This window comes from Agelaius tricolor, unplaced genomic scaffold (assembly GCF_023055355.1).
Source record: "Agelaius tricolor isolate 1412-34295 unplaced genomic scaffold, bAgeTri1.0.p SCAF_69, whole genome shotgun sequence".
In the NCBI taxonomy this organism is placed as follows: domain Eukaryota; kingdom Metazoa; phylum Chordata; class Aves; order Passeriformes; family Icteridae; genus Agelaius; species Agelaius tricolor.
This window is the reverse complement of record NW_027269329.1, coordinates 721602-743299: the sequence shown is the minus strand read 5'-3', so window position 1 is coordinate 743299 and position 21698 is coordinate 721602. Positions and strand designations below refer to the sequence as shown.

The 21698-nt window shown below is 57.6% G+C and overlaps 3 protein-coding genes and 1 non-coding gene across 4 annotated transcripts; 3 read left to right on the top strand and 1 right to left on the bottom strand.

The window, feature by feature from the left end:
- Positions 1-2269: 2269 nt before the first annotated feature.
- On the top strand, positions 2270-9658 carry LOC139585109 (mothers against decapentaplegic homolog 4-like). Its single transcript, XM_071417565.1, is given in 12 exon segments — positions 2270-2403; positions 3540-3788; positions 4652-4826; positions 4912-5071; positions 5073-5212; positions 5578-5652; positions 5730-5849; positions 5924-5962; positions 6046-6229; positions 7125-7293; positions 8197-8335; positions 9222-9658. Coding segments are annotated over 11 exon segments (1626 nt in total). The 5' UTR covers positions 2270-2403; positions 3540-3563; the 3' UTR covers positions 9422-9658.
- A 259-nt stretch (positions 9659-9917) lies between these two features.
- SNAPIN (SNAP associated protein) lies at positions 9918-11248 on the top strand. Its single transcript, XM_071417550.1, has 4 exons — positions 9918-10075; positions 10628-10674; positions 10758-10876; positions 10971-11248. The coding sequence occupies exons 1-4, from the start codon at positions 9969-9971 to the stop codon at positions 11058-11060; spliced, it is 363 nt and encodes a 120-aa protein (XP_071273651.1). The 5' UTR covers positions 9918-9968; the 3' UTR covers positions 11061-11248.
- Positions 11249-11803: 555 nt separating this feature from the next.
- ILF2 (interleukin enhancer binding factor 2) lies at positions 11804-20739 on the bottom strand. The gene is made up of 14 exons (XM_071417520.1): positions 20639-20739; positions 20013-20054; positions 19858-19900; positions 18616-18720; positions 18351-18428; positions 16283-16385; positions 16126-16191; positions 14942-15058; positions 14777-14855; positions 13482-13569; positions 13312-13373; positions 12315-12429; positions 12145-12235; positions 11804-12062 (listed from the first exon to the last, which is right to left on the bottom strand). Exons 1-14 carry the CDS (start codon positions 20641-20643, stop codon positions 11902-11904), a joined length of 1155 nt encoding a protein of 384 aa, XP_071273621.1. The 5' UTR covers positions 20644-20739; the 3' UTR covers positions 11804-11901.
- A 167-nt stretch (positions 20740-20906) lies between these two features.
- TRNAM-CAU (transfer RNA methionine (anticodon CAU)) lies at positions 20907-20978 on the top strand. The gene has a single exon. It is a non-coding gene; the product is annotated as a tRNA-Met (tRNA).
- The last annotated feature ends 720 nt before the right edge of the window (positions 20979-21698 follow it).

Genomic DNA, 21698 nt, shown 5'->3' with positions numbered 1-21698 from the left:
TTTTGGGATGGGGTTGTTGGGTTTTGGGATGGGTTTGTTGGGTTTTGGGATGGGTTTGTTGGGTTTTGGGATGGTTTGTTGGATTTTGGGATGGGTTTGTTGGGTTTGGGATGGGTTTTTTGGGTTTTGGATTGGGGTTGTTGGGTTTTGGGATGAGTTTGTTGGGTTTGGGATGGGGTTGTTGGGTTTTGGGATGGGGTTGTTGGGTTTTGGGTTGGGTTTGTTGGGTTTTGGGATGGATTTGGGATGGGGTTGTTGGGTTTTGGGTTGGGGTTGTTGGGTTTTGGGTTGGTTTGTTGGGGTTTGGGTTGGGGTTGTTGGGTTTTGGGATGAGTTTGTTGGGTTTTGGGTTGGGGTTGTTGGGTTTTGGGATGGTTTGTTGGGTTTTGGGTTGGGGTTGTTGGGTTTTGGGATGAGTTTGTTAGATTTTCATAAGGGTTTGTTGAGTTTTGGGATGGGGTTCTTGGATTTTGGCATGGGTTTGTGCGTTTGGAGATGGTTGGTTGGGTTTTGGGATGGGTTGTTGGATTTTGGGATGGTTTGTTGCATTTTGGGATGGATTTGTCAGGTTTTGGGATGGGTTTGGTTGAGTTTTGGGACGAGTTTCTTGGGTTTTGGCATGGGTTTGTTGGATTTTTGGGATCAGCCCTTGTACATTTTGGGATGGCTGCAGTTCAGTTTAACCCCCCCAAAGCCAAATCAGCCTTTCCAGCAGGAAGAACCTGACTTTGGCTGGTTTTCTCCTCCCAGATCCTTTTTGTTCTGCACCAAAAATCCCTGTGGGGTTGGGGCAGGTGGAAAACTTCCCTGTTTTAGTGGATTTTGGGGGGTTTGAGTTTGAGTTCTTTTGGCGCCGCGTTTCTGTGTGGTTCAAGTGTTTGTTTAAAGAAATGAGAGGCAGGGACAGAAAATTCAGCCAGGACAGTGAAGTGGAAATGCCTCTTTTCCAGAACAGGCTCCAAAATTCATCTTTTTTTTTAAAAAAAAGATGAATTTTCATAACTAAAGACTCTGTACTTTTATCACCCATGCTTTAAGCTTTCCTGTTCCCTTGGAATTTTGCATTTCTGGTTACCTAAAGGAGAGAGAATTCCCAGGCTTCCGTGTGGGGTTTTCTCTGGAAATGGGATTTTCCTGAATTTACTCCGCAGGGCAGAAGGAAGGGGAGGGCACCGGGAATCCACCGGCTCCTGCTGCCCTCCCGGTGCGGCGTTCCCGCGGGATAACCGGGCAATAACCGGGGCCGGACCCGCGGGATAACCGGGCAATAACCAGCGCTGGGACCCGCGGGATAACCGGGGTATAACCGGGGCCGGACCCGCTGCGTTCTCGCGGGATAACCGGGGCCGGACCCGCGGGATAACCGGGGGATAACCAGGGCCAGGACCCGCGGAATAACCGGGATAACCGGAGCCGGACCCGGGGGATAACGGGGGCCGGACCCGCGGCGTTCCCGCGGTATAACGGGGGCCGGACCCGCGGCGCTCCCGCGGTATAACCGGGGCCGGGACCCGCGGGATAACCGGGGATGGACCCGCTGTATAACCGGGGCCGGACCCGCAGCGTTCCCGGTGGGACCGGGGCCAGACCCGCTGGATAACCGGGGGATAACCGGGGCCAGACCCGCTGGATAACCGGGGGATAACCGGAGCCGGACCCGCGGCGTTCCCGCGGTGTAACCGGGGCCGGACCCGCGGCGCTCCCGCGGTATAAGCGGGGCCGGACCCGCGGCGTTCCCGCGGTGTAACCGGGGCCGGAGCCGCGGCGCTCCCGGTGGGAGCCGGGCCCGGCGGCGCCGGGGGCGGGGCCCGTCTGGGGGCTGGCGCCGTGAAAGCGCGGCCGCGATTGGCTGGCGGGGCGAGGCCCGGCTGTCACGGGCGCTGCCATTGGCTGAGGCGCGGCGGCGCCTCACGCGCTCCGGCCGCTCCTTTTGTTATTGTAGGGCCGGAGTTGGGAAAGGGCCGAGGGAGCGGGAACGGGACCGGGGAGAGGGAGAGGAGGAGGAGGAGGAGAAAGCTGGGAGCGGGAGGAGAAGGTTGAGAGGAGGAGGAGAGGGCTCAGAAAAAGCGAGGGAGGCTGAGAGAAAGGGCTGACAGGAGAAGGAGGGGGCTCAGGGAAGGGCAGAGGGCTCAGGGAAAGGCAGGGGTTGAGGGGAAGGGCAGAGGACTGAGGGAAAGGGCTGAGGGTGGGGGAGATAAGGGCAGGGGGCTGAGGGGAAGGTGAGGGGCTCAGGGCAGCACAGGGGGCTCAGGGCAGAGCAGGGGCTGAGGGGAGAGCAGGGGCTGAGGGGAGGGCAGGGGCTGACGGGAGGGCAGGGCTCTGCACACACGGCAGCCCCGCCGTGAGCCGGAGGAGATGCTGCGGGAGCCGGGCCGCGAGTGACGGCAGCCGGGGCCGGTGCAGGTGAGTGGAGCCCGAGCCACCCCTGGGGGTCCCCGCTGTGTCCCCTCCTCCTCGAAGCCTGTCACCCCCTCCTCGAAGCCTGTCACCCCCTCCTTGAAGCGTGTCGCCCCTCAGAACCCCTGCGCTGTCCCGTGGCCCGTGGTGTCCCAGGAACATCCCTAGGACGAGTTTTGGCACTGGGATCAGCCCGGGGTTCTCCGTGCAGGGCGATGCGGGGTGAGGACGGGGCCGGGTCTGGCCCCAATGAGCCTTTTCCCCCAAACCCGAGCGGGCTGAGCTCTGCGGAGGGACGGGAACGGCTCCGACCCTTCCAACCTTCCCTGGAGCAGCCTTGGGATGCTGGGAGGGGGAGCGGGACCCCAGGTCCCCTCTCCCACTGCTTTTAGCCCCAAAACATGAGGCAGAGCATGGGCAGGGAGCAGGGATGAGGTGCCCGGGATGAACCCCAGAGCCCGGCGGGGGGCTCAGGGTCTCACCCCCACCACAGGGAGCCCCATGGGGTCCCTCAGCATCCCTGGACGTGTCCCCATCTTGGAGGAGCCTGGGGACACGCGGGGAGTGCTGGCAGGACACTCAGGCTCCCTCGCAGTCGCAGATAAGGAGCAGAGAGCAGCGTTTGTTGTGTCTGCCGCCATCCCGAGGATTTTCCAAAGCTCTGGCGTGAGCAGGGTCTGGCAGGAAAGGGAGAAGCCGGCAGGGAGAGAATGAGAGGGGTTAAGGAGCGGCGCCAGGCTGGGCTCTGTTTAGTCTGGGCTCGGCGGCGGCTGCGGGAGCGGCTCCATCCCCGTGGCACCGGGCACGGCCACAGCCCTGCTCCGTGCCAGGCTGGGGACAGCGCTGCCCCCGAGCCTGATGCCACCATCATCCACCCCGGGTGCCCCTGTAAACTGTGCTCGCTCACCTCACCCCAAGCTGGGGACCAACTCTGGCACTCAGGGAGCGCAGAACGCAGGCTTTGGGTGACATGGCTTTGTCACCTGGAGAGTGCCAGCGGCTCGGTGTCCCCTGCAGCAAGGTGACCCGCTGGGGACAAACTGGCACTCAGGTCGTGCCATCAACCAGGCTTTGGGTGACGTGGCTTTGTCACCTGGAGGGTGCCACCTTCCCTGGTGCCAGCGGCTCGGTGTCCCCTGCAGCAGGGTGACCCGCGGGGACACGCCATGTCCCTGGGCGGCGACAGCGGCCCCGGCATCGTGCACAGCCTGCTGTGCCACCGGCAGGGAGGGGACAGCGAGGCCTTCGCCCGCCGCGCCATCCAGAGCCTGCTGAGGAAGCTGAAGGAGAAGAGGGACGAGCTGGACGCGCTGGTGGCCGCTGTCACCTCCGGAGGGGCCCAGCCCGGCCAGTGTGTCACCGTGCAGCGAACCCTGGACGGGCGGCTCCAGGTACCCCGGGACACCGGGATGGGGGGGACAGGGGTAAACCCACCCCAGATTAGGGGGTCCTGCGTGTTGGGGTGCCCGGGGTCCCGCGGGAGCGGCTGGGCTGCATCCCCTGCCCGCAGCCCCCTCCCCTCCGCGGCTGCCCCGCACCGCCCTGCCCTGCCCTGCCCTGCCCTGCCCGGTGAGTCAGAGTCTGCCGCAGCCGGGGGGAGCGGGGAGGGGGCGTTTGTTATGTCTGGAACCGCGGGGGGACCCCCGGCCTGGCGCCAGCCCCGTGCTGGGGGGCCTGGAGGGGATCCCGGTGTGGGGGATTGAGGGAGATCCCATTGTGGGGGCTTCGGGGGGTCCCGGTGTGGGGGATTGGGGGCACCCCGGTGTGGGGGCTGGGGGTTCCCAGTGTGGGGGCTTGGGGGGTCCCGGTGTGGGGGGATCCTGGTGCGGGGGCTTGGGGGGTTCCGGTGTGGGGGCTTGGGGGTCCCGGTGTGGGGGATTGGGGGGTTCTGGTGTGGGGGATTGGGGGGATCCTGGTGTGGGGGATTGGGGGCACCCCGGTGTGGGTGGATCCCGGTGTGGAGGCTCAGGGGGATCCCAGTGTGGGGGTTTGGGGGGTCCCGGTGTGGAGGTTTGGGGGGATCCCACTGTGGGGGCTTGGGGGTCCCGGTGTTGTCACCCCGGGGGGGATCCCAGTATTGTCACCCTGAGGGGATCCCGGTATTGTCACCCTGAGGGGATCCCGGTATTGTCACCCTGACGAGGATCCCGCTGTTGTCACCCTGAGGGGATCCCAGTGCTGTCACCCATCCCGCTGTTGTCACCCCGGGAGGGGTCCCAGCCCCTCCGTCCCCGGTTGTGTCCCCCTCCCGCAGGTGGCCGGCAGGAAGGGTTTCCCGCACGTCATCTACGCGCGGCTCTGGCGCTGGCCCGACCTGCACAAGAACGAGCTGAAACCCGCCCGCTTCTGCCAATTCGCCTTCGACCTCAAGTGCGACAGCGTCTGTGTCAACCCCTACCACTACGAGCGCGTGGGGACCCCCGGCAGCGGTGAGCGGGACCCCCGAAATGGGGGGGTCACCAAGGGGGGGGGGTCACCAGCACCCCTAACCCCCCCTCCCCACCTCTCCCGCAGGTCTGAGCATCCCGAGCACAGGTGAGACCCCGGCCCGGGGCGCCCCCGGAGCCAGCCCAGGCCCCCGCCGCGGGTCCCCGTGCCCCCCCATGGTCTCCGGTGTGTGTCCCCCGGCCTCCCCAGTGCCCCCCCCCGCGCCCGGTGAAGGAGGAGTTTGTCCATGACTGTGTGCAGATGGAGCTGCCGGCCCCCCCTCGGGACCTGGGGGTCGAGACCCCCGCCCGGCCCCACCGAGCGCTGCCCCCTGAGCCCCCCCGAGTGCCCCCCCGGACCTACCCTGCGCTCCCCATGGCGCCCCAAGGTGAGACCCCCCCGCCTTAACCCCCACCCTGAGAGGGTTTGGGGTATCGCCCTGAGCCCCTCACTCCACCATATACAAATATATATAGATACAAATATATATAAATATATAAAAATAGATAAATATATAAAATATATAAATAGATGAAAATATATCTAAAATATATTAAAATATATAAATATATATAATATATAAAAATGTATAAAATATATAAATATATATCAATATAAATATATATAAATATATAAAAATATATAAATATATAAATATATATAAATTTATATTTATATTTATATTTATATTTATATTTATATAAATAAAAAATCAAACCTTCTAAAACATAAAATCAACATCTTCCCCCACAGCGACCCCCCAGGACCCCCTGGGCCACCCCGAGGGCCCCCCAGCACAGAACGGGTACCCCAAACCACCCCAGCACGGTGAGTATGGGGGTACCCCACTGCCCCAAACCCCCTCTGGGGGGACCCTCCCTATGTCCCCCCGTGTCCCCCTGCAGGTTCACCGCTGAGCTGGAGCCCTGCCGCCATCTACACCCCGAGCTTGGGGGGGCCGCAGCCCCCCCTGCCACAACACCCCGGCAGCCTTGGCCACCCCCAGCACCAGCCCAACCACTGCTGTAGGTCTGGGGGGCACTGGGGGAGGGCTTGGGAGGGGTCTTCAAGGTGCTGACCCCCTCTCTACTCCACCCAGGGCCCCCCATGCTCCAACCCCCCGTGTCCACCCACCCTGGTGAGTGCCCCCCACCCTCCTTAGCACCCATGGGTGCCGTGACCCCCCCCCCCCTTAAAAATCCCAATTTTCCCCCGTTCCAGGCCCGGAGTTCTGGTGCTCCATCGCCTACTTCGAGCAGGACGTGCAGGTGGGGGAGATCTTCAAGGTGCCCTCGAGCTGCCCCTCGGTGGTCGTGGATGGATACGTGGACCCCTCGGGGGGCGCCCGGTTCTGCCTGGGGCAGCTCTCGAACGTGCAGCGCTGCGCTGCCAGCGAGAGGGCACGGTGGGTCGGGGGGCACGGGGGGCATGGGGGGCATGGGGGGCAATGGGGGGCACCAGGGGCAATGGGGGGGATGAGGGGAGGGAGGGCGTGGTGGGCACAGGGGGAATGGGGGGAATGGGGAACATGGGGGGCATGGGGGATGAGGGGGGGGAACGGAGGGCATTGGGGGCATTGGGCGGTGAGGGGGGCATGGGGGAGATGGGAGGCATGGAGGGCACAGGGGGTGAGAGGGGTCAGGGGGGCGTGGGGGGCACGGGGAGCACGGGGGACATGGGGACATGGTGGGTCAGGGGACAGGGGGGGTGAGAGGGGCATAGGGGGCACAGGGGGCATGGGGAGGCACCAGAAGGTTAAGGGGGCACAGAGGGCACGGGGGGCATTGGAGAGGTTGGGGAGTAATGAGGGGAATCAGGCCTGGGAATGGGGCAGGGGCTCACAGGGGCTGTGGGGGTGAAGGATGGGGGGCAAAAGGGGGATAATCGGGGTGGGGGGGGGTTGGAGGATAAATGGGAAAAGGGGGAAATGGGGGAAATGGGGGATAGGTAGGGCAGAAGGAGGAAAAGGGGAAAAATCAGGAGAGAGGGGGAAATCGGTGTCATAGGAACGTGAGGAAAAATCATGGGATAATCAGGGCAAAACGGGGGGCTGGGGGGGTGAAACAGGGGGGGCTCGGGGGTCCTGGGGGGTCCCGAGGGGTCCTGAGGGGGTCCATGCTGAGGCTCTGGCCAGGCTGCACATCGGGAAGGGCGTGCAGCTGGAGCGCTGAGGAGAGGGCTGGGCAGGGGAACAGGGGATTGGAACAGGTTCTGGGGGGTCCTGAGGGGGGCTCGGGGGTCCTGGGGGGGCTCGGGGGTCCCGGGGGGTCCCGAGGGGTCCATGCTGAGGCTCTGGCCAGGCTGCACATCGGGAAGGGCGTGCAGCTGGAGCGCCGAGGAGAGGGCGATGTGTGGATGCGCTGCCGCAGCGACCACGCCGTGTTCGTGCAGAGCTTCTACCTGGACAGGGAGGCGGGCAGAGCCCCCGGGGACGCCGTGCACAAGGTGTACCCCGGAGCACACATCAAGGTCGGGGTCCCCGGGGGGCTGGGGCGGGGCTGTGCCCGGATTTTTGGGGGCTTCTGGGCAGTGGAAGGACCCCAGGGACGGAGGGACGCCCCCAACCCCAAAGGTGCCCTGCTCAGGGGTCCCCCTGTGTGGTGTTTGTAGGGGTTTGAGGATGAGGGAAGAGATGAGAGTGGTGATTTTATGTTTTAGAAGGTTTGATTTATAAAGAAATTATTTTTTAATTTTTATTTTTATTTATTTATTTTATTTTTTATATTTTTATATTTATTTATTTAATTTTTAAAATTTATTATTTCTTTTTATTTTATTTATTTATTTATAAATCCAACCTTCTAAAATATGTTTTATAAATAAATATATATATTTGATAAATTTTATAATATATATTATATATTATAGACATTATATATATTATAAATTTATATATTATATCAAATATATACTTATTTATAAATACATATTTCATTATATATAATATATAATATATTTCTATATTTATTTATATATTATATCAAATATATATTTATTTATAAATAAATATATATTTGATAAATATACAAATTATTTATATATATATATATAATATTAAAATACTATCAAAATACTAGAAGAAAGGATTTTATTAGAAGGTTAGTTAAGGATAGAAAAGGAATGATGATAAAGGACTGAGACAGTCCAGACAGCTGGATTGTGGTTGGTTATTAATTAGAAATAATTACATCAGACCAATCACAGATCTACTTGTTGCATTTCACAGCAGTAGATAATTATCATTTATATTTTCTTTTTGAGGTTTCTCAGCTTCTCAGGAGAAAAAAAAAACCTTAAGAAATCTTAAGAAAAAACTCTTAAGGAAAGGATTTTTGATAAACCGTGTGTGTGCCCCCCCCGGTGTCCCCACAGGTGTTTGACCTGCGCCAGTGCCACCGGCAGATGCAGCAGCAGGCGGCCACTGCCCAGGCTGCGGCCACTGCCCAGGCGGCCGCGGTGGCCGGGAGCATCCCCGGGGCTGCCTCTGTGGGGGGCATCGCCCCGGCCATCGGTGAGTGACCGCAGCGATGGTCAGTCCGTGTGTGACCCCCATGAGTGACCACAGCGATGGTCAGTCCGTGTGTGACCCCCCTGAGTGACCACAGCGATGGTCAGTCCGTGTGCTGAGTGACCGCAGCAATGGTCAGTCCGTGTGTGACCCCCCTGAGTGACCGCAGCAATGGTCAGTCCGTGTGCTGAGTGACCACAGCGATGGTCAGTCCCTGTGCTGAGTGACCACAGCAATGGTCAGTCCCTGTGCTGAGTGACCACAGCGATGGTCAGTCCGTGTGTGACCCCCATGAGTGACCACAGCGATGGTCAGTCCGTGTGTGACCCCCCTGAGTGACCGCAGCGATGGTCAGTCCGTGTGTGACCCCCATGAGTGACCACAGCGATGGTCAGTCCGTGTGTGACCCCCATGAGTGACCGCAGCGATGGTCAGTCCATGTGCTGAGTGACCACAGCGATGCTCAGTCCCTGTGCTGAGTGACCACAGCAATGGTCAGTCCCTGTGCTGAGTGACCACAGCGATGGTCAGTCCGTGTGTGACCCCCATGAGTGACCACAGCGATGGTCAGTCCGTGTGTGACCCCCATGAGTGACCGCAGCGATGGTCAGTCCGTGTGCTGAGTGACCACAGCGATGGTCAGTCCCTGTGCTGAGTGACCACAGCGATGGTCAGTCCGTGTGTGACCCCCATGAGTGACCACAGCACTGCTCAGTCCCTGTGTGACCCCCCCCGGGGCTGTCCCATCACCCCTGAGTGACCCCAGGACAGGCTGGGACCCCCATGATGACCCCCCCCACCATCTGTGAGTGACCACAGCAGGGGCAGGAGCTCCGTGCTGACCCCCAGGGCTGTGCCACCCCCCGTGCTGACCATGTCCCCTCCCCAGGGCTGTCGGTGGCCGCGGGGCTCGGCGTGGATGACCTGCGGCGCCTGTGCCTCGTTAGGCTGAGCTTCGTTAAGGGCTGGGGGCCCGACTACCCCCGGGCCAGCATCACCTGCACGCCCTGCTGGATCGAGGTGCACCTGCACCGCGCCCTGCAGCTGCTGGACCACGTCCTGCACGCCCTGCCCGACGCCCACGCCTGAATCCTGCAAGGAACGGCCAAAAAAAAAGGGGGAAAAAAGGCAAAAAAATGAAGCGAAATGGCAAAAAAATGAAGCGAGATTACAAAAAGTGCGTTGGTTTAACAGTTATTTAATGGATGGGGTTGGTGTTTGTGGCCTGGGTGTAGTGCAGCCCTCGGTGCTGATTTCCACCTCCTGCTTTAACTTTTGTATGAAAATAAACCAAAAAAAATTTTTAAAACGAGGCGAAAGGACCAACAGCGTGTTGTTTTAACCGTTATTTAATGGATGGGTTTGGAATCTGTGGCCTGGCCGTGGGAGCGCCTTTGGACGCTCAGCAGTGCCCTTGGGACTACATTTCCCAGCAGCCCTCGCTGCGCGCACCGGAAGCGGCTGCTCTCTATCTCCCCGCGGACTCGGTTTCCCGGCAGCTCCTGCGGCGCACACCGGAAGCGGCCTCTCCCCCTCATCGCGGACTCTGTTTCCCGGCAGGCCCCGCGGCGCGCACCGGAAGCGGCCGCTCCCCCTCATCGCGGACTCGGTTTCCCGGCAGCCCCCGCGGGTTAAGATGGCGGCGGGGAGCGGCCCCGGGGCTCGGGAGCTCTTTGCCGAGGGGCTGCTGCAGTTCCTGCGCCCCGCCGTGCGACAGCTCGACCGCCACGTCCACAGCGTCAGGTCCGGGCACCGAGAGCGGCCGGCAGCGGGGCAGGGACGGGCCGGTAGCGGGGAGGGCCGGGCTGCAGGGCTGAGGGGCAGGTAGAGTCGGTGGAGCCGGGGAGGGCTGTTCTGTGGGGCTGAAGGGATTTGGGGGTACGTGAGGGCGAATTTTGGGGATGCAGGGGTACGTGAGGGTGAGTTTTGGGGCTGAAGGGATTTTGGGAGTACATGAGGATGAGTTCTGGGGCTAAAGGGCTTTTGGGGTACGTGAGGGTGAGTTCTGGAGCTGAAGGGCTTTGAGGATACTTGAGGGTGAATTTTGGGGATGTAGGGGTAAGTGAGGGTGAGTTTTGGGGCTGAAGGGCTTTGGGGGTGCATGAGGGCTGTTCTGTGGGTCTGAAGGGCTTTGGGGGTGTGTGAAGGTGAATTTTGGGGCTTTAGGGGTACATGAGGTGGGCAATTTTTGGGCTTGGTGCCTGGGGGGTGCTGGGCACGCAGCTCCCGTTTTTGGGGAGGGAATAGAGATGGATTTGGGGTGTAAATCCCGATTTTCCCCATCCCCTTCCCCAGGGAGAGCCAGGTGGAGCTGCGGGAGCACATCGACAGCCTGGCCACAGGTGAGCCAAACCCTGGGGGGGTCACCCCCGTCCCCCCCATCAACCTGAGGGGGGACAGGGGGCTCACCCAAACCTCTCCCCAGAGCTCTGCCGCATCAACGAGGACCAGAAAGTGGCTCTGGACCTCGACCCCTACGTGAAGAAGCTGCTGAACGCCCGGCGCCGCGTGGTGCTGGTCAACAACATCCTGCAGAACGCCCAGGTGAGGGGGGAGCAGGGAAATGGGGGGTCCCAGAGCCCCCCTCAGGTGCTGACAGGTGATTTTTGTGATTTTTTGTGATTTTTGTCATATCCAGGAGCGGCTGAGGAGGCTGAACCACAGCGTGGCCAAGGAGACGGTGAGGAGGAGAGCCATGCTGGAGGCTGGGGGCTACCAGGGCAAGTGACCAAGTGACCAAATGACCATCCAGGAGAGCAGGTGACCAGCCAGGGGATGCAGCAGGAATTGCTGTTGATCCCAGCTCAGGAATTGAGGGGATCTCCCCCCATCACCTGCAGCTGAGGGACTTGGGACACTCCGAGCCAGAATCCCGGATTTGTGGGCGCTGGAATAAAAGTGACTGAGAGTTTGTGATGATGTTCCCACGTCCCTGAGGGGCCTTGGGGACAACAGAGGTGCTGCCAGGGGGGGCTGGGCACCTCCAGGTTGGATTTGGACACCCCCAGGTGGAATTTGGGGGGCACAGGTGGGGTCTGGGCACCCCCAGGTTGGATTTGGGAGGCTCAGGTGGGGTTTGGGCTGCTCCAGGTTGGATTTGGGAGGCTCAGGTGGGGTTTGGGCTGCCCCAAGTGGGGTCTGGGCAGCTCCAGAATGGATTTGGACACCCCCAGGTGGAATTTGGGGGGCACAGGTGGGGTCTGGGCACCCCCAGGTGGAATTTGGGAGGCACAGGTGGGGTTTGGGCTGCTCCAGGTTGGATTTGGGAGGCTCAGGTGGGGTCTGGGCTGCCCCAAGTGGGATTTGGACACCCCCAGGTGGAACTTGGGAGGCTCAGGTGGGGTTTGGGCTGCCCCAAGTGGGGTCTGGGCAGCCCCAGGTGGTTCCTTCAAGTTCTGGATCCTTCTCCTGCTGCTCCACGTGCCCCAGTCCCACCTGTCCCACACGGATGTGAACAAGCAGGACACGCTGGAAAGGGGGGACACTTTAATGTGCAACGTACAAAACAGGGACAGGGCACAGGGACCCCCGGGCTGGTGTCCCCTCACCTGCTGCAGGTGGCACAGGTGTCACTCCTGTGTCTCCATGCTCTCCTCTTCCTCCCCCGCCGCCGGCTCCTCCTGGTTCTCCTCCTCTTCCTCCCCTTCCTTCTTCTCCGGGGGTTTCTCGTACGCTTTTTCTGACGGCGTCACGATCACCCCGTCCCACGTGGACATCTCAGAGGCCAGGTCTGCCCCAGGAGGTGACACTGGGGACTTCTCAAAGTGACACCGGCCCCGTCCCCACCCTGACACCCCCCAAACCCCACTCACAGCTGGCGTCCCCCTCCTGCCCCAGGATTTTCCGGTATCCTCCGTGGGACAGGATGCGCACGAGGGTCTGGGCGGTGTAGCACACCATGTCCTGCCGACGGGGAGGGCTCAGTGTGGGGACAGGGGACCCCCAAAAGAGCCCCCCTGTCCTTCTGGGGACCCCTGCTCACCTGCTGCTCCAGCGTCATCACCGTGTGCACGCGGAAGTTGCCGCTCTCGCACGGATCCGTGATGCCCACGGAGCCGGGCAGGAAGAGCCCGGCCGCCAGGATCTGGAGGCAGCGCCTGCAGCGGGGAAAATCTGGGTTAAAAATGGACCCTTTCAGCAAAAAAACAGCACCAGGAAATCCCTGCTGGAGGATAAATCCAGGAGAGTTGGAGATAAATCCAGGAGGAGCTGGATTTATCTCCCGGTCAAGCCGTGAGATTCCAATGGTTTTGTCAGGAAAATAAATGGAACCTCAAAGGGAAAACCCCACCAGGAAATCCCTGCTGGAGGAGCTGGATTTATCTCCCAGTCAGCCTGTGAGATTCCAATGGTTTTGTCAGGAAAATAAATGGAACCTCAAAGGGAAAACAGCACCAGGAAATCCCTGCTGGAGGAGAGCTGGATTTATCTCCCGGTCAAGCCGTGAGATTCCAATGGTTTTGTCAGAAAAATGGAACCAGGAAGGGAAAACACCAGAGCTGGATTTGTCTCCCGGTCAGCTCGTGAGACTCCGGTGGTTTTTATTAGGAAAATAAATGGAACCTCAAAGGGAAAACCCCACCAGGAAATCCCAGCTCCCAGTCAGCCAGTGAGATTCCAGTGGTTTTATCAGGAAAATGGAACCTCAAAGGGAAAACCCCACCGGGAAATCCCAGTTGGAGGAGTTGGGTTTATCTCCCAGTCAGCCCTTGAAATTCCGATGGTTTTATGAGGAAAACACCACCAGGAAATCCCAGCTGGAGGAGCTGGATTTATCTCCCAGTCAGCCCGTGAAATTCCAGAGGTTTTGTGAGGAAAATGGAACCACAAAGGGAAAACCCCACCAGGAAATCCCAGCTGGAGGAGTGGATTTATCTCCCAGTCACCCCGTGAGATTCCAATGGTTTTTATCAGGAAAACCATCAGGAAAAATGGTTTTATCCCACAAGGGGAATTTCTGGAAAGGAAACACCGCAGACCTGTAGGCGATGTTGAGGGCCAGGGGCTGCCGGGTGGGATTGTTCATCACGGCGTAGTGGCCCTGCAGAGGAGAGGAGCAGCAATTAGGAGAATCCCAGCCTGGGACACCAATCCCAGCTCCCCAGGATCAGGATCAGGATCAGGATCATGACCACGTCGGTGACCCCACCAGCAGGTCCAGGATCCAGGGCGTGAGCGGCTCGAAGCCGGGGAAGCGAATCCTCAAATCCTTGAGCAGCCGGATCAGAACCTTCACCCTGGAGCAGAGGCAGGAGGAGGCTCAGGCCCACAGCAGGCCCGTGCTCTGTGTTCTTGGGAATGGGGATCTGGGTCCAGAACCAGGACTAGGATCCAGAACCAGGACTAGGATCCAGAACCAGGACTAGGATCCAGAACCAGGATCAGAATCTAGAACCAGGACTAGGATCCAGAAGGAGGATCTGGACTCAGAAGGAGGATCTGAACTCAAATGGACAATTTGGGTCCAGAAGGAGGATCTGGACCCAGAAGGAGGATTCAGACCCACACTAAGGATCTGGACCCAGACTGAGGATCTGGACTGAGGATCTGGACCCAGAAGGAAGATTTAGACTCAGATTAAGGATTCAGACCTAGACTGAGGATCTGGACCCACATTGAGGATTCAGCCCCACATTGAGGATCCAGCCCCACAGTGAGGATCCAGCCCCACACCGAGGATCTGGACCCAGACTGAGGATCCAGCCCCACACTGAGGATCCAGCCCCACACTGAGGGCCTGTCCCCAGCCCCACATTGAGGATCCAGCCCCACATTGAGGATCCAGCCCCACACTGAGGATCCAGCCCCACATTGACGATCCAGCTCCAGACTGAGGATCTGGACCCACACTGAGGATCCAGCCCCACATTGAGGACCTGTCCCCAGCCCCAGACTGAGAATCCAGCCCCAGACTGAGGACCTGTCTCCAGCCCCACACTGAGGACCTGTCCCTGTGCCCCACACTGAGGATCCAGCCCCACACTGAGGGCCTGTCCCCAGCCCCACACTGAGGATCCAGCCCCACACTGAGGGCCTGTCCCCAGCCCCACATTGAGGATCCAGCCCCAATTGAGGACCTGTCCCCAGCCCCACACTGAGGATCCAGCCCCACACTGAGGATCCGGACCCACACTGAGGATCCGGACCCACACTGAGGATCCAGCCCCAATTGAGGGCCTGTCCCCAGCCCCACACTGGGGACCTGTCCCTGTGCCCCACACTGAGGATCCAGCCCCACACTGGGGACCTGTCCCTGTGCCCCACACTGAGGATCCAGCCCCACACTGAGGGCCTGTCCCCAGCCCCACACTGAGGATCCAGCCCCACACTGAGGGCCTGTCCCCAGCCCCACACTGAGGATCCAGCCCCAATTGAGGACCTGTCTCCAGCCCCACACTGAGGATCCAGCCCCAATTGAGGGCCTGTCCCCAGCCCCACACTCACGTGGACTGCGAGGCGTTCTCCTCGAACCACCGCGCGTGCCGGATGGCGGCCAGGGCGCTCTGCAGCACCTTGATGTCCACTGCAAGGAGCAGAAATTCCCAGTTTTCCCCAGCCACCCCAGGGCACCGTGGGCGCTCCGGGCAGGCAGCGGGGCTGGGCACTCACGGTGCAGCTCCGGGTCCAGCTTGCGCAGGTTGGGCGGCACCGTGGTGATCAGGATCTTCACCGTGGCGTCGGCTGAGCTGATCTCAAAGCCGGTCTCGTTGGTCAGCATGGTCAGGACTGTGGGGAAAGAGCAGGAATTGTGGCTGGAGGGACCAGGAATGGCCATGGATCACAGCCAGGGTGCAGCTGGGTCACTGCAGGATGTGGAACAGCACAAGCGCGCGCGCCGCTGCTCTGAAGGGGAAGGAAAAAGGGAAAATTTAATTTCTGACTCCACAAAATAAACTCTGACGCCAAAATTTACTATGCCAAAATTTACCTGTCACAATCCCAAATTTTACCTGTTAAAATCCCAAAATTTACCTGTGACAATCCCAAATTTTACCTGTTACAATCCCATCATTTACCTTTGACAATCCCAAACTTTATCTGTCAGAATCCTGAATTTTACCCCTTTCAATCCCAAATTTTATCTCTTACAATCCCAAAATTACCTGTGACAATCCCAAATTTTACCTCTTACAATCCCAAATTTTACCTGTTAAAATACCAAAATTACCTGCGACAATCCCAAATTTTACCCCTTTCAATCCCAATTTTTACCTCTTACAATTCCAATTTACCTTTGACAACACCAAACTTTATCTGTCAGAATCCCAAATTTATCCGTTACAATCCCAAATTTTACCTGTTAAAATCCCAAAAGTTACCTGTCACAATCCCAAAATTTACCTCTTACAATACCAAAATTACCTGTGACAATCCCAAATTTTACCTCTTACAATCCCAAATTTATCTGTTACAATCCCAAAATTTACCTTTGACAATCCCAAACTTTATCTGTGACAATCCCAAAATTTACCTCATACAATCCCAAAATTTACCTCTTATAATCCCAAAATTTACCTGTTAAAATCCCAAAATATTTCCAGTTTTCCAAGAGTGACAGTGCATTGCAGGGGTGACAGTGCCACCTCTCCAATCCCACTGCACCAACCAAGAGCCCATCAAATTTCCCCTCCTCCATAAAAGAATGCAAAACAAGGAGTTATTCACAGAAAACATGTGAGAAAATTTGCTAAAATAATGTAAACGTCAGAAGGCTTAGAAAATCTAAAAAAATGTTAAAAAATCTTTAAAAAATGTTTAAAAAATCTTTAAAAATCAGGGTGACACGGGCTCACCTTCGCTGGGGTCCTGCGCTCTCAGGCTCTCCACCACCTTGTTCCCCAAGGCTGCCACAGCTTCCACTGGGAAAGAGGAGAGGAAAAGGAGGAGGAGAAGGGTTGGAGGAAGGCCTGGCACTGAAGGTTTGTGTGACCCCACCCAGGTGGCACTCACAGGTGGGCAGGATCTTCAGGATCACCACCAGGTCTGCCACGTTGTGCCCCGTCGTCATCGTGCCCTTCTTGTAGGAGCCCACCTGGCGAACCTCCTCGATTTGCTGGTGGAAAAACCCAAAATCCCAAAAATTCAACCCATATTCTGTGTTTAAGGGCTCAGCATTGAGCCTTACCCACCCTGTAGGAGCCCACCTGAAGAACCTCCTCGATTTGCTGGTGGAAAAACCCAAAATCCCAAAAATTCAACCCATATCCTGCATTTGAGGGCTCAGCATTGAGCCTTCACCCACCCTGTAGGAGCCCACCTGGCAAAGCACCAGAAAAACCCAAAATCCCAAAAATTCAACCCATATCCTGCATTTGAGGGCTCAGCATTGAGCTGAGCCCACCCTGTAGGAGCCCACCTGGCAAACCACCAGAAAAACCCAAAATCCCAGGAATTCAACCCATATCCTGCATCTGGGGGCTCAGCATTGAGCCTGGTGAACCTCCACAATTTGCTGGCGGAAAAACAGCCCCAAATCCCAGGAATTCAACCCAAAAGCCACATTTGGGGCTCAGCATTGAGCCTTAACCCACTCTGGGTTCTTGGAGGAGCCCACCTGAAGAACCTCCTCGATTTGCTGGCAGAAAACCCCAAAAACCCAGGAATTCAACCCATATTCTGTGTTTAGGGGCTCAGCATTGAGCCTGAGTCCACCCTGTAGGAGCCCACCTGGCAAACCACCAGAAAAACCCAAAATCCCAGGAATTCAACCCATATCCTGCATCTGGGGGCTCAGCATTGAGCCTGAGTCCACCTGGGGAACCTCCACAATTTTGCTGGTGGAAAAACAGCCCCAAAATCCCAGGAATTCAACCCAAAAGCCACATTTGGGGCTCAGCATTGAGCCTTCACCCACTCTGGGTTCTTGGAGGAGCCCACCTGAAGAACCTCCTCGATTTGCTGGCAGAAAACCCCAAAATCCCAAGAATTCAACCCATATTCTGTGTTTAGGGGCTCAGCATTGAGCCTTACCCACCCTGTAGGAGCCCACCTGGTGAACCTCCTCGATTTGCTGATGGAAAAACCCAAAATCCCAGGAATTCAACCCATTTCCTGCATTTGAGGGCTCAGCATTGAGCCTTAACCCACCCTGTAGGAGCTCACCTGGTGAACCACCAGAAAAACCCAAAATCTCAGGAATTCGACCCATATCCTGCATTTGAGGGCTCAGCATTGAGCCTGGTGAACCTCCACAATTTGCTGGCGGAAAAACAGCCCCAAAATCCCAGGAATTCAACCCAAAAGCCACATTTGGGGCTCAGCATTGAGCCTTCACCCACTCTGGGTTCTTGGAGGAGCCCACCTGAAGAACCTCCTCGATTTGCTGGCAGAAAACCCCAAAAACCCAGGAATTCAACCCATATTCTGTGTTTAGGGGCTCAGCATTGAGCCTGAGTCCACCCTGTAGGAGCCCACCTGGCAAACCACCAGAAAAACCCAAAATCCCAGGAATTCAACCCATATCCTGCATCTGGGGGCTCAGCATTGAGCCTGAGTCCACCTGGGGAACCTCCACAATTTTGCTGGTGGAAAAACAGCCCAAAATCCCAGGAATTCAACCCAAAAGCCACATTTGGGGCTCAGCATTGAGCCTTCACCCACTCTGGGTTCTTGGAGGAGCCCACCTGAAGAACCTCCTTGATTTGCTGGCAGAAAACCCCAAAATCCCAGGAATTCAACCCATTTCCTGCATTTGAGGGCTCAGCATTGAGCCTTACCCACCCTGTAGGAGCCCACGTGCTGAACCTCCTCGATTTGCTGGCAGAAAACCCCAAAATCCCAGGAATTCAGCCCACATTCTGTGTTTAGGGGCTCAGCACCGAGTCTTAACCCACCCTGGCTTCTTGTAGGAGCCCATTTGGCAAACCTCGATTTGCTGGTGGAAAACCAACCCAAAATCCCAGGAATTCAACCCACAATCCACATTTGGGGACTCAGCATGGAGCCTTAACCCACCCTGGGCCAGGAGCATTTTCCAGTCCCACCACCCTGGAGCTGTGTTCCCCATCTCTGCACTCACCACCTCAAACGTTCCTGGTGCCACAATTAAATTGTCGATGACGTTGTTGATCTTGGTCACCAGGGACAGGATGGAAGCCTGGAAAGGAAAATTATCCAGGAATAACCCCCATTTACAGAGCAAAAAAAAAAATCCATATCATTCCCCACTAATCTCCCCCCAAAAAGTTCCAGAGAACTAATTCATTTTCAGGCTATTCCTGAAGAAGTTTGGATTTCCCCCAGCCCCAAATCTTGAGGATTTGGGGGAGTTTTGGGCAGGGCACCTGCTCGGCAGCGGTGGGGGCCAGGTCCTGGTTCCTCTTGAGCAGCGCCTCGCTGAAGGCTGTCTCATCTGCAGCGGGCTTGACACGGGGAAAAGCCATCTCACACTGCAACAGGACACAATTCCCACCTGGAATCCACCCTGCCAGCCCCAGGAGCTGCTCTCAGAGGGGTTTGTTATGTTTAATAAAGAATTTATTAGGTTTATTAAAGGATTTATTCAATTAACTCGTTAAATCCCCCTTGGCTGCAGGCCTTGGGGTCCAGAGGGCAGAAACTCAGGGAATAAATGTACTTGTTAAAATCCCAAAATTTACCTCTGACAATCCCAAATTTTACCTCTTACAATCCCAAAATTTACCTCTGACAATCCCAAAATTTACCTGTCACAACCCCAAAATTTACCTCTTACAATCCCAAATTTTACCTCTTATAATCCCAAATTTTACCTGTCACAACCCCAAAATTTACCTCTTACAATCCCAAAATTTACCTCTGACAATCCCAAAATTTACCTCTGACAATCCCAAAATTTACCTGTCACAACCCCAAAATTTACCTCTTACAATCCCAAATTTTACCTTTTATAATCCCCAAATTTACCTGTTAAAATACCAAAAGTTACCTGTCACAATCCCAAAATTTACCTGTTAAAATCCCAAAAGTTACCTGTCACAATCCCAAAATTTACCTCTTACAATACCAAAATTACCTGTGACAATCCCAAATTTTACCTCTTACAATCCCAAATTTTACCTCTTACAATCCCAAATTTTACCTCTTACCAACCCAAACTTACCTGTTACAATCCCAAACTTTGCCTGTCACAATCCCAAAATTTACCTGTCACAATCCCCAATCCTGGAGTGATCTCTGTCATTCTTCCTCCCATTTTCCCATTTCCAACAATATAAAAACCCCCTAAATGTGGGGTTGTTTTTTTAACCAAACCACAGCATTTTTAGGGAATTTATTCAGTTCAACCCAAACCCCACAAATCCGGGCTTGGGGGGGATCGTTAACCGTGGAAAAATCCCAGAAAATTCCCGGTAAACCTCGGAAAATCCTGGAAAAATCCCAGAAAATTCCCAGTAAATCCCGGAAAATTCCCAGAAAATTCCTGGTAAAATCCCAGAAAATTCCCGTTAAAATCCCGGAAAAATCCTGGAAAAATCCCGGAAAATTCCTGGAAAAATCCCGGAAAATTCCTGAAAAAATCCCGGTAAATCCCGGGGGTTACTCACGACATAGAAATCGAAGGGGATGTGGGGCACAAAGGGCCGGAACCTACAGGGCACAAAAAAACCCCAAAATCACTCCCGGAGCTCCGGGACCCCCCTCCCGCCCCTCTGGGACCGGCCCGGTCCTCCCGCGGCACCGGAGCCGTCCCGGGACTCGCCTGGAACCGAAGCGGCCGCCGCGGCCGCGGCCTCGATCGCCCCTGCGGGGAGAGAACGGGAGCGGCGCTGACCGGGGGGATCCGAGCACCGGGACCGCTTCACCTGTCCCGGTCCTTTCCCGGTGCTCCCCGGTCCTTTCCCGGTGCTCCCCGGTCCGTTCCCAGTCCCCTCCCGGTGCTCCCCGGTCCCTTTAAGGGTCCCTCCACCCCCGGTTTCGGTGCTGGTCTCCCCATCCCCGCTTCCCCTTGGTCCTGCCCCTCCCGGTGCTCCCTCCCCCGGTCCCTCCCCGGTGCTCCCCGGTCCCTCCCCCGGTGCTCCGTGGTGCCTTCCCGGTGCTCCGCGCCCGCCTCCCCCGGTCCCTTCCCGGTGCTCCCCGGTCCTTCCCCGGTCCCCCCACCCACGGTCTCGGTGCTCGTCTCCCCCATCCCCGGTTCCCCTTGGTTCGCCCCGTTCCCCACCCCGCTCCCGGTCTCTCCCGGTCCCGCGGCCCCCCCCAGTCCCGGTCGCTCCCGGTGCCCGTTCCCCCCCGGTCCCCGTGATCCCCACAGTCCCGCTTCTCCCTCCACTTCCCTACTTTCCTCCCCTATCCCGGTATCCCCTAATCCCGGTATCCCCCGGTTCCCACCTCATGTCGCCGTCGCCGCCGCCGTTCCCGACAATGAAACGCCGCTCGCAGACCCCGCAGCAACCCGCCCGCTCATTGGCCGCCGCTCTCCCTCATCCTGCCCCTGGCGGGCGCTTCTCCAGCAACCATTGGTGAAGCTGCGCGTCAATCAGAGCGGGACGCGGCCAATGGCGGCGCGCGCCGGGCGGCCGCTGGAGGGGGCGCGGAGCCCATGAATGAAGCGCTCGCGCCACGGGGATAAAGTTCTCGGCAGAGAACCATACCCGGCAGCAGAGTGGCGCAGCGGGAGCGTGCTGGGCCCATAACCCAGAGGTCGATGGATCGAAACCATCCTCTGCTAGCTCAACTTTTTTCCTTCCACGTGAGGTTAGTTTTGCTCTGGAATATTTTTTATTTGCTACGTTGGGTTCTTAACGCTTTCCCGATGCTTGCCCAGGCTTGTCTCGCCTGCTGGCGAGCCGGCAGCAGCGTGGGGTTATCGGTGTCACGGGTGCACGGGTGTCGCCCCACCCGTGACACCGATAACCCGGACGCGGCCGGACCATTGCGCGCGTCCCCGCAATCAAGCGCGTCCCCCCGTGTGTGTCCCCAACCTCTGCCCGTGTCCCCCGAGCGCTGCCAGTGCCGCTCAACCCCCGAGTGTCACCTCCAGAGTCCCCCCCCTACTGCCGTGGGGCTGCCGTGACCCCTCCGCGGGGCAGAACCTCCCACGGAGCTGCGGGGCCAGAGGTGTCCGAGCCCCCCCGGGCCTCCCAGGGCCGCGCGAAGCCTCCGGAGCTGCGTGGGGACAGCGCGGGCTCCGTGGGTCGCGATGTCCCCGCACCCTAAGGAGTTTCTCGGGTCTCAGCGCCCCACGCGTGACCTGGGCGCTGACGACCGGTGAGACCGGAGCGGGACAGATCCCGACACATCCCACGGGTGGGAGCGTCCCCACCCCCCATCGGGCGGCCCCATCCGCCGCCCATCCCGGCTGGAATGCCGCGGGGCGGGGGGGGAACGGGCAGGAAGGAGTTAATGATAACGGCCCTTTGTGTCACCAGTGGGGGGGGCGAGCCAGGGC

What these genes read in the sequence shown, in the direction of transcription:
- SNAPIN (XM_071417550.1), top strand. Translation starts at nt 9,969, where the DNA reads ATGGCGGCGGGGAGCGGCCCCGGGGCTCGGGAGCTCTTTGCCGAGGGG. An exon ending in CGCCACGTCCACAGCGTCAG is followed by an intron (nt 10,076 to 10,627) that starts GTCCGGGCACCG and finishes CCCCTTCCCCAG; the next exon opens with GGAGAGCCAGGTGGAGCTGC. An exon ending in ACATCCTGCAGAACGCCCAG is followed by an intron (nt 10,877 to 10,970) that starts GTGAGGGGGGAG and finishes TGTCATATCCAG; the next exon opens with GAGCGGCTGAGGAGGCTGAA.
- ILF2 (XM_071417520.1), bottom strand. An exon ending in CCTGAAGATCCTGCCCACCT is followed by an intron (nt 16,192 to 16,282) that starts GTGAGTGCCACC and finishes CCTCTTTCCCAG; the next exon opens with TGGAAGCTGTGGCAGCCTTG. An exon ending in CCTGGATCCTGGACCTGCTG is followed by an intron (nt 13,374 to 13,481) that starts GTGGGGTCACCG and finishes TCTCCTCTGCAG; the next exon opens with GGCCACTACGCCGTGATGAA.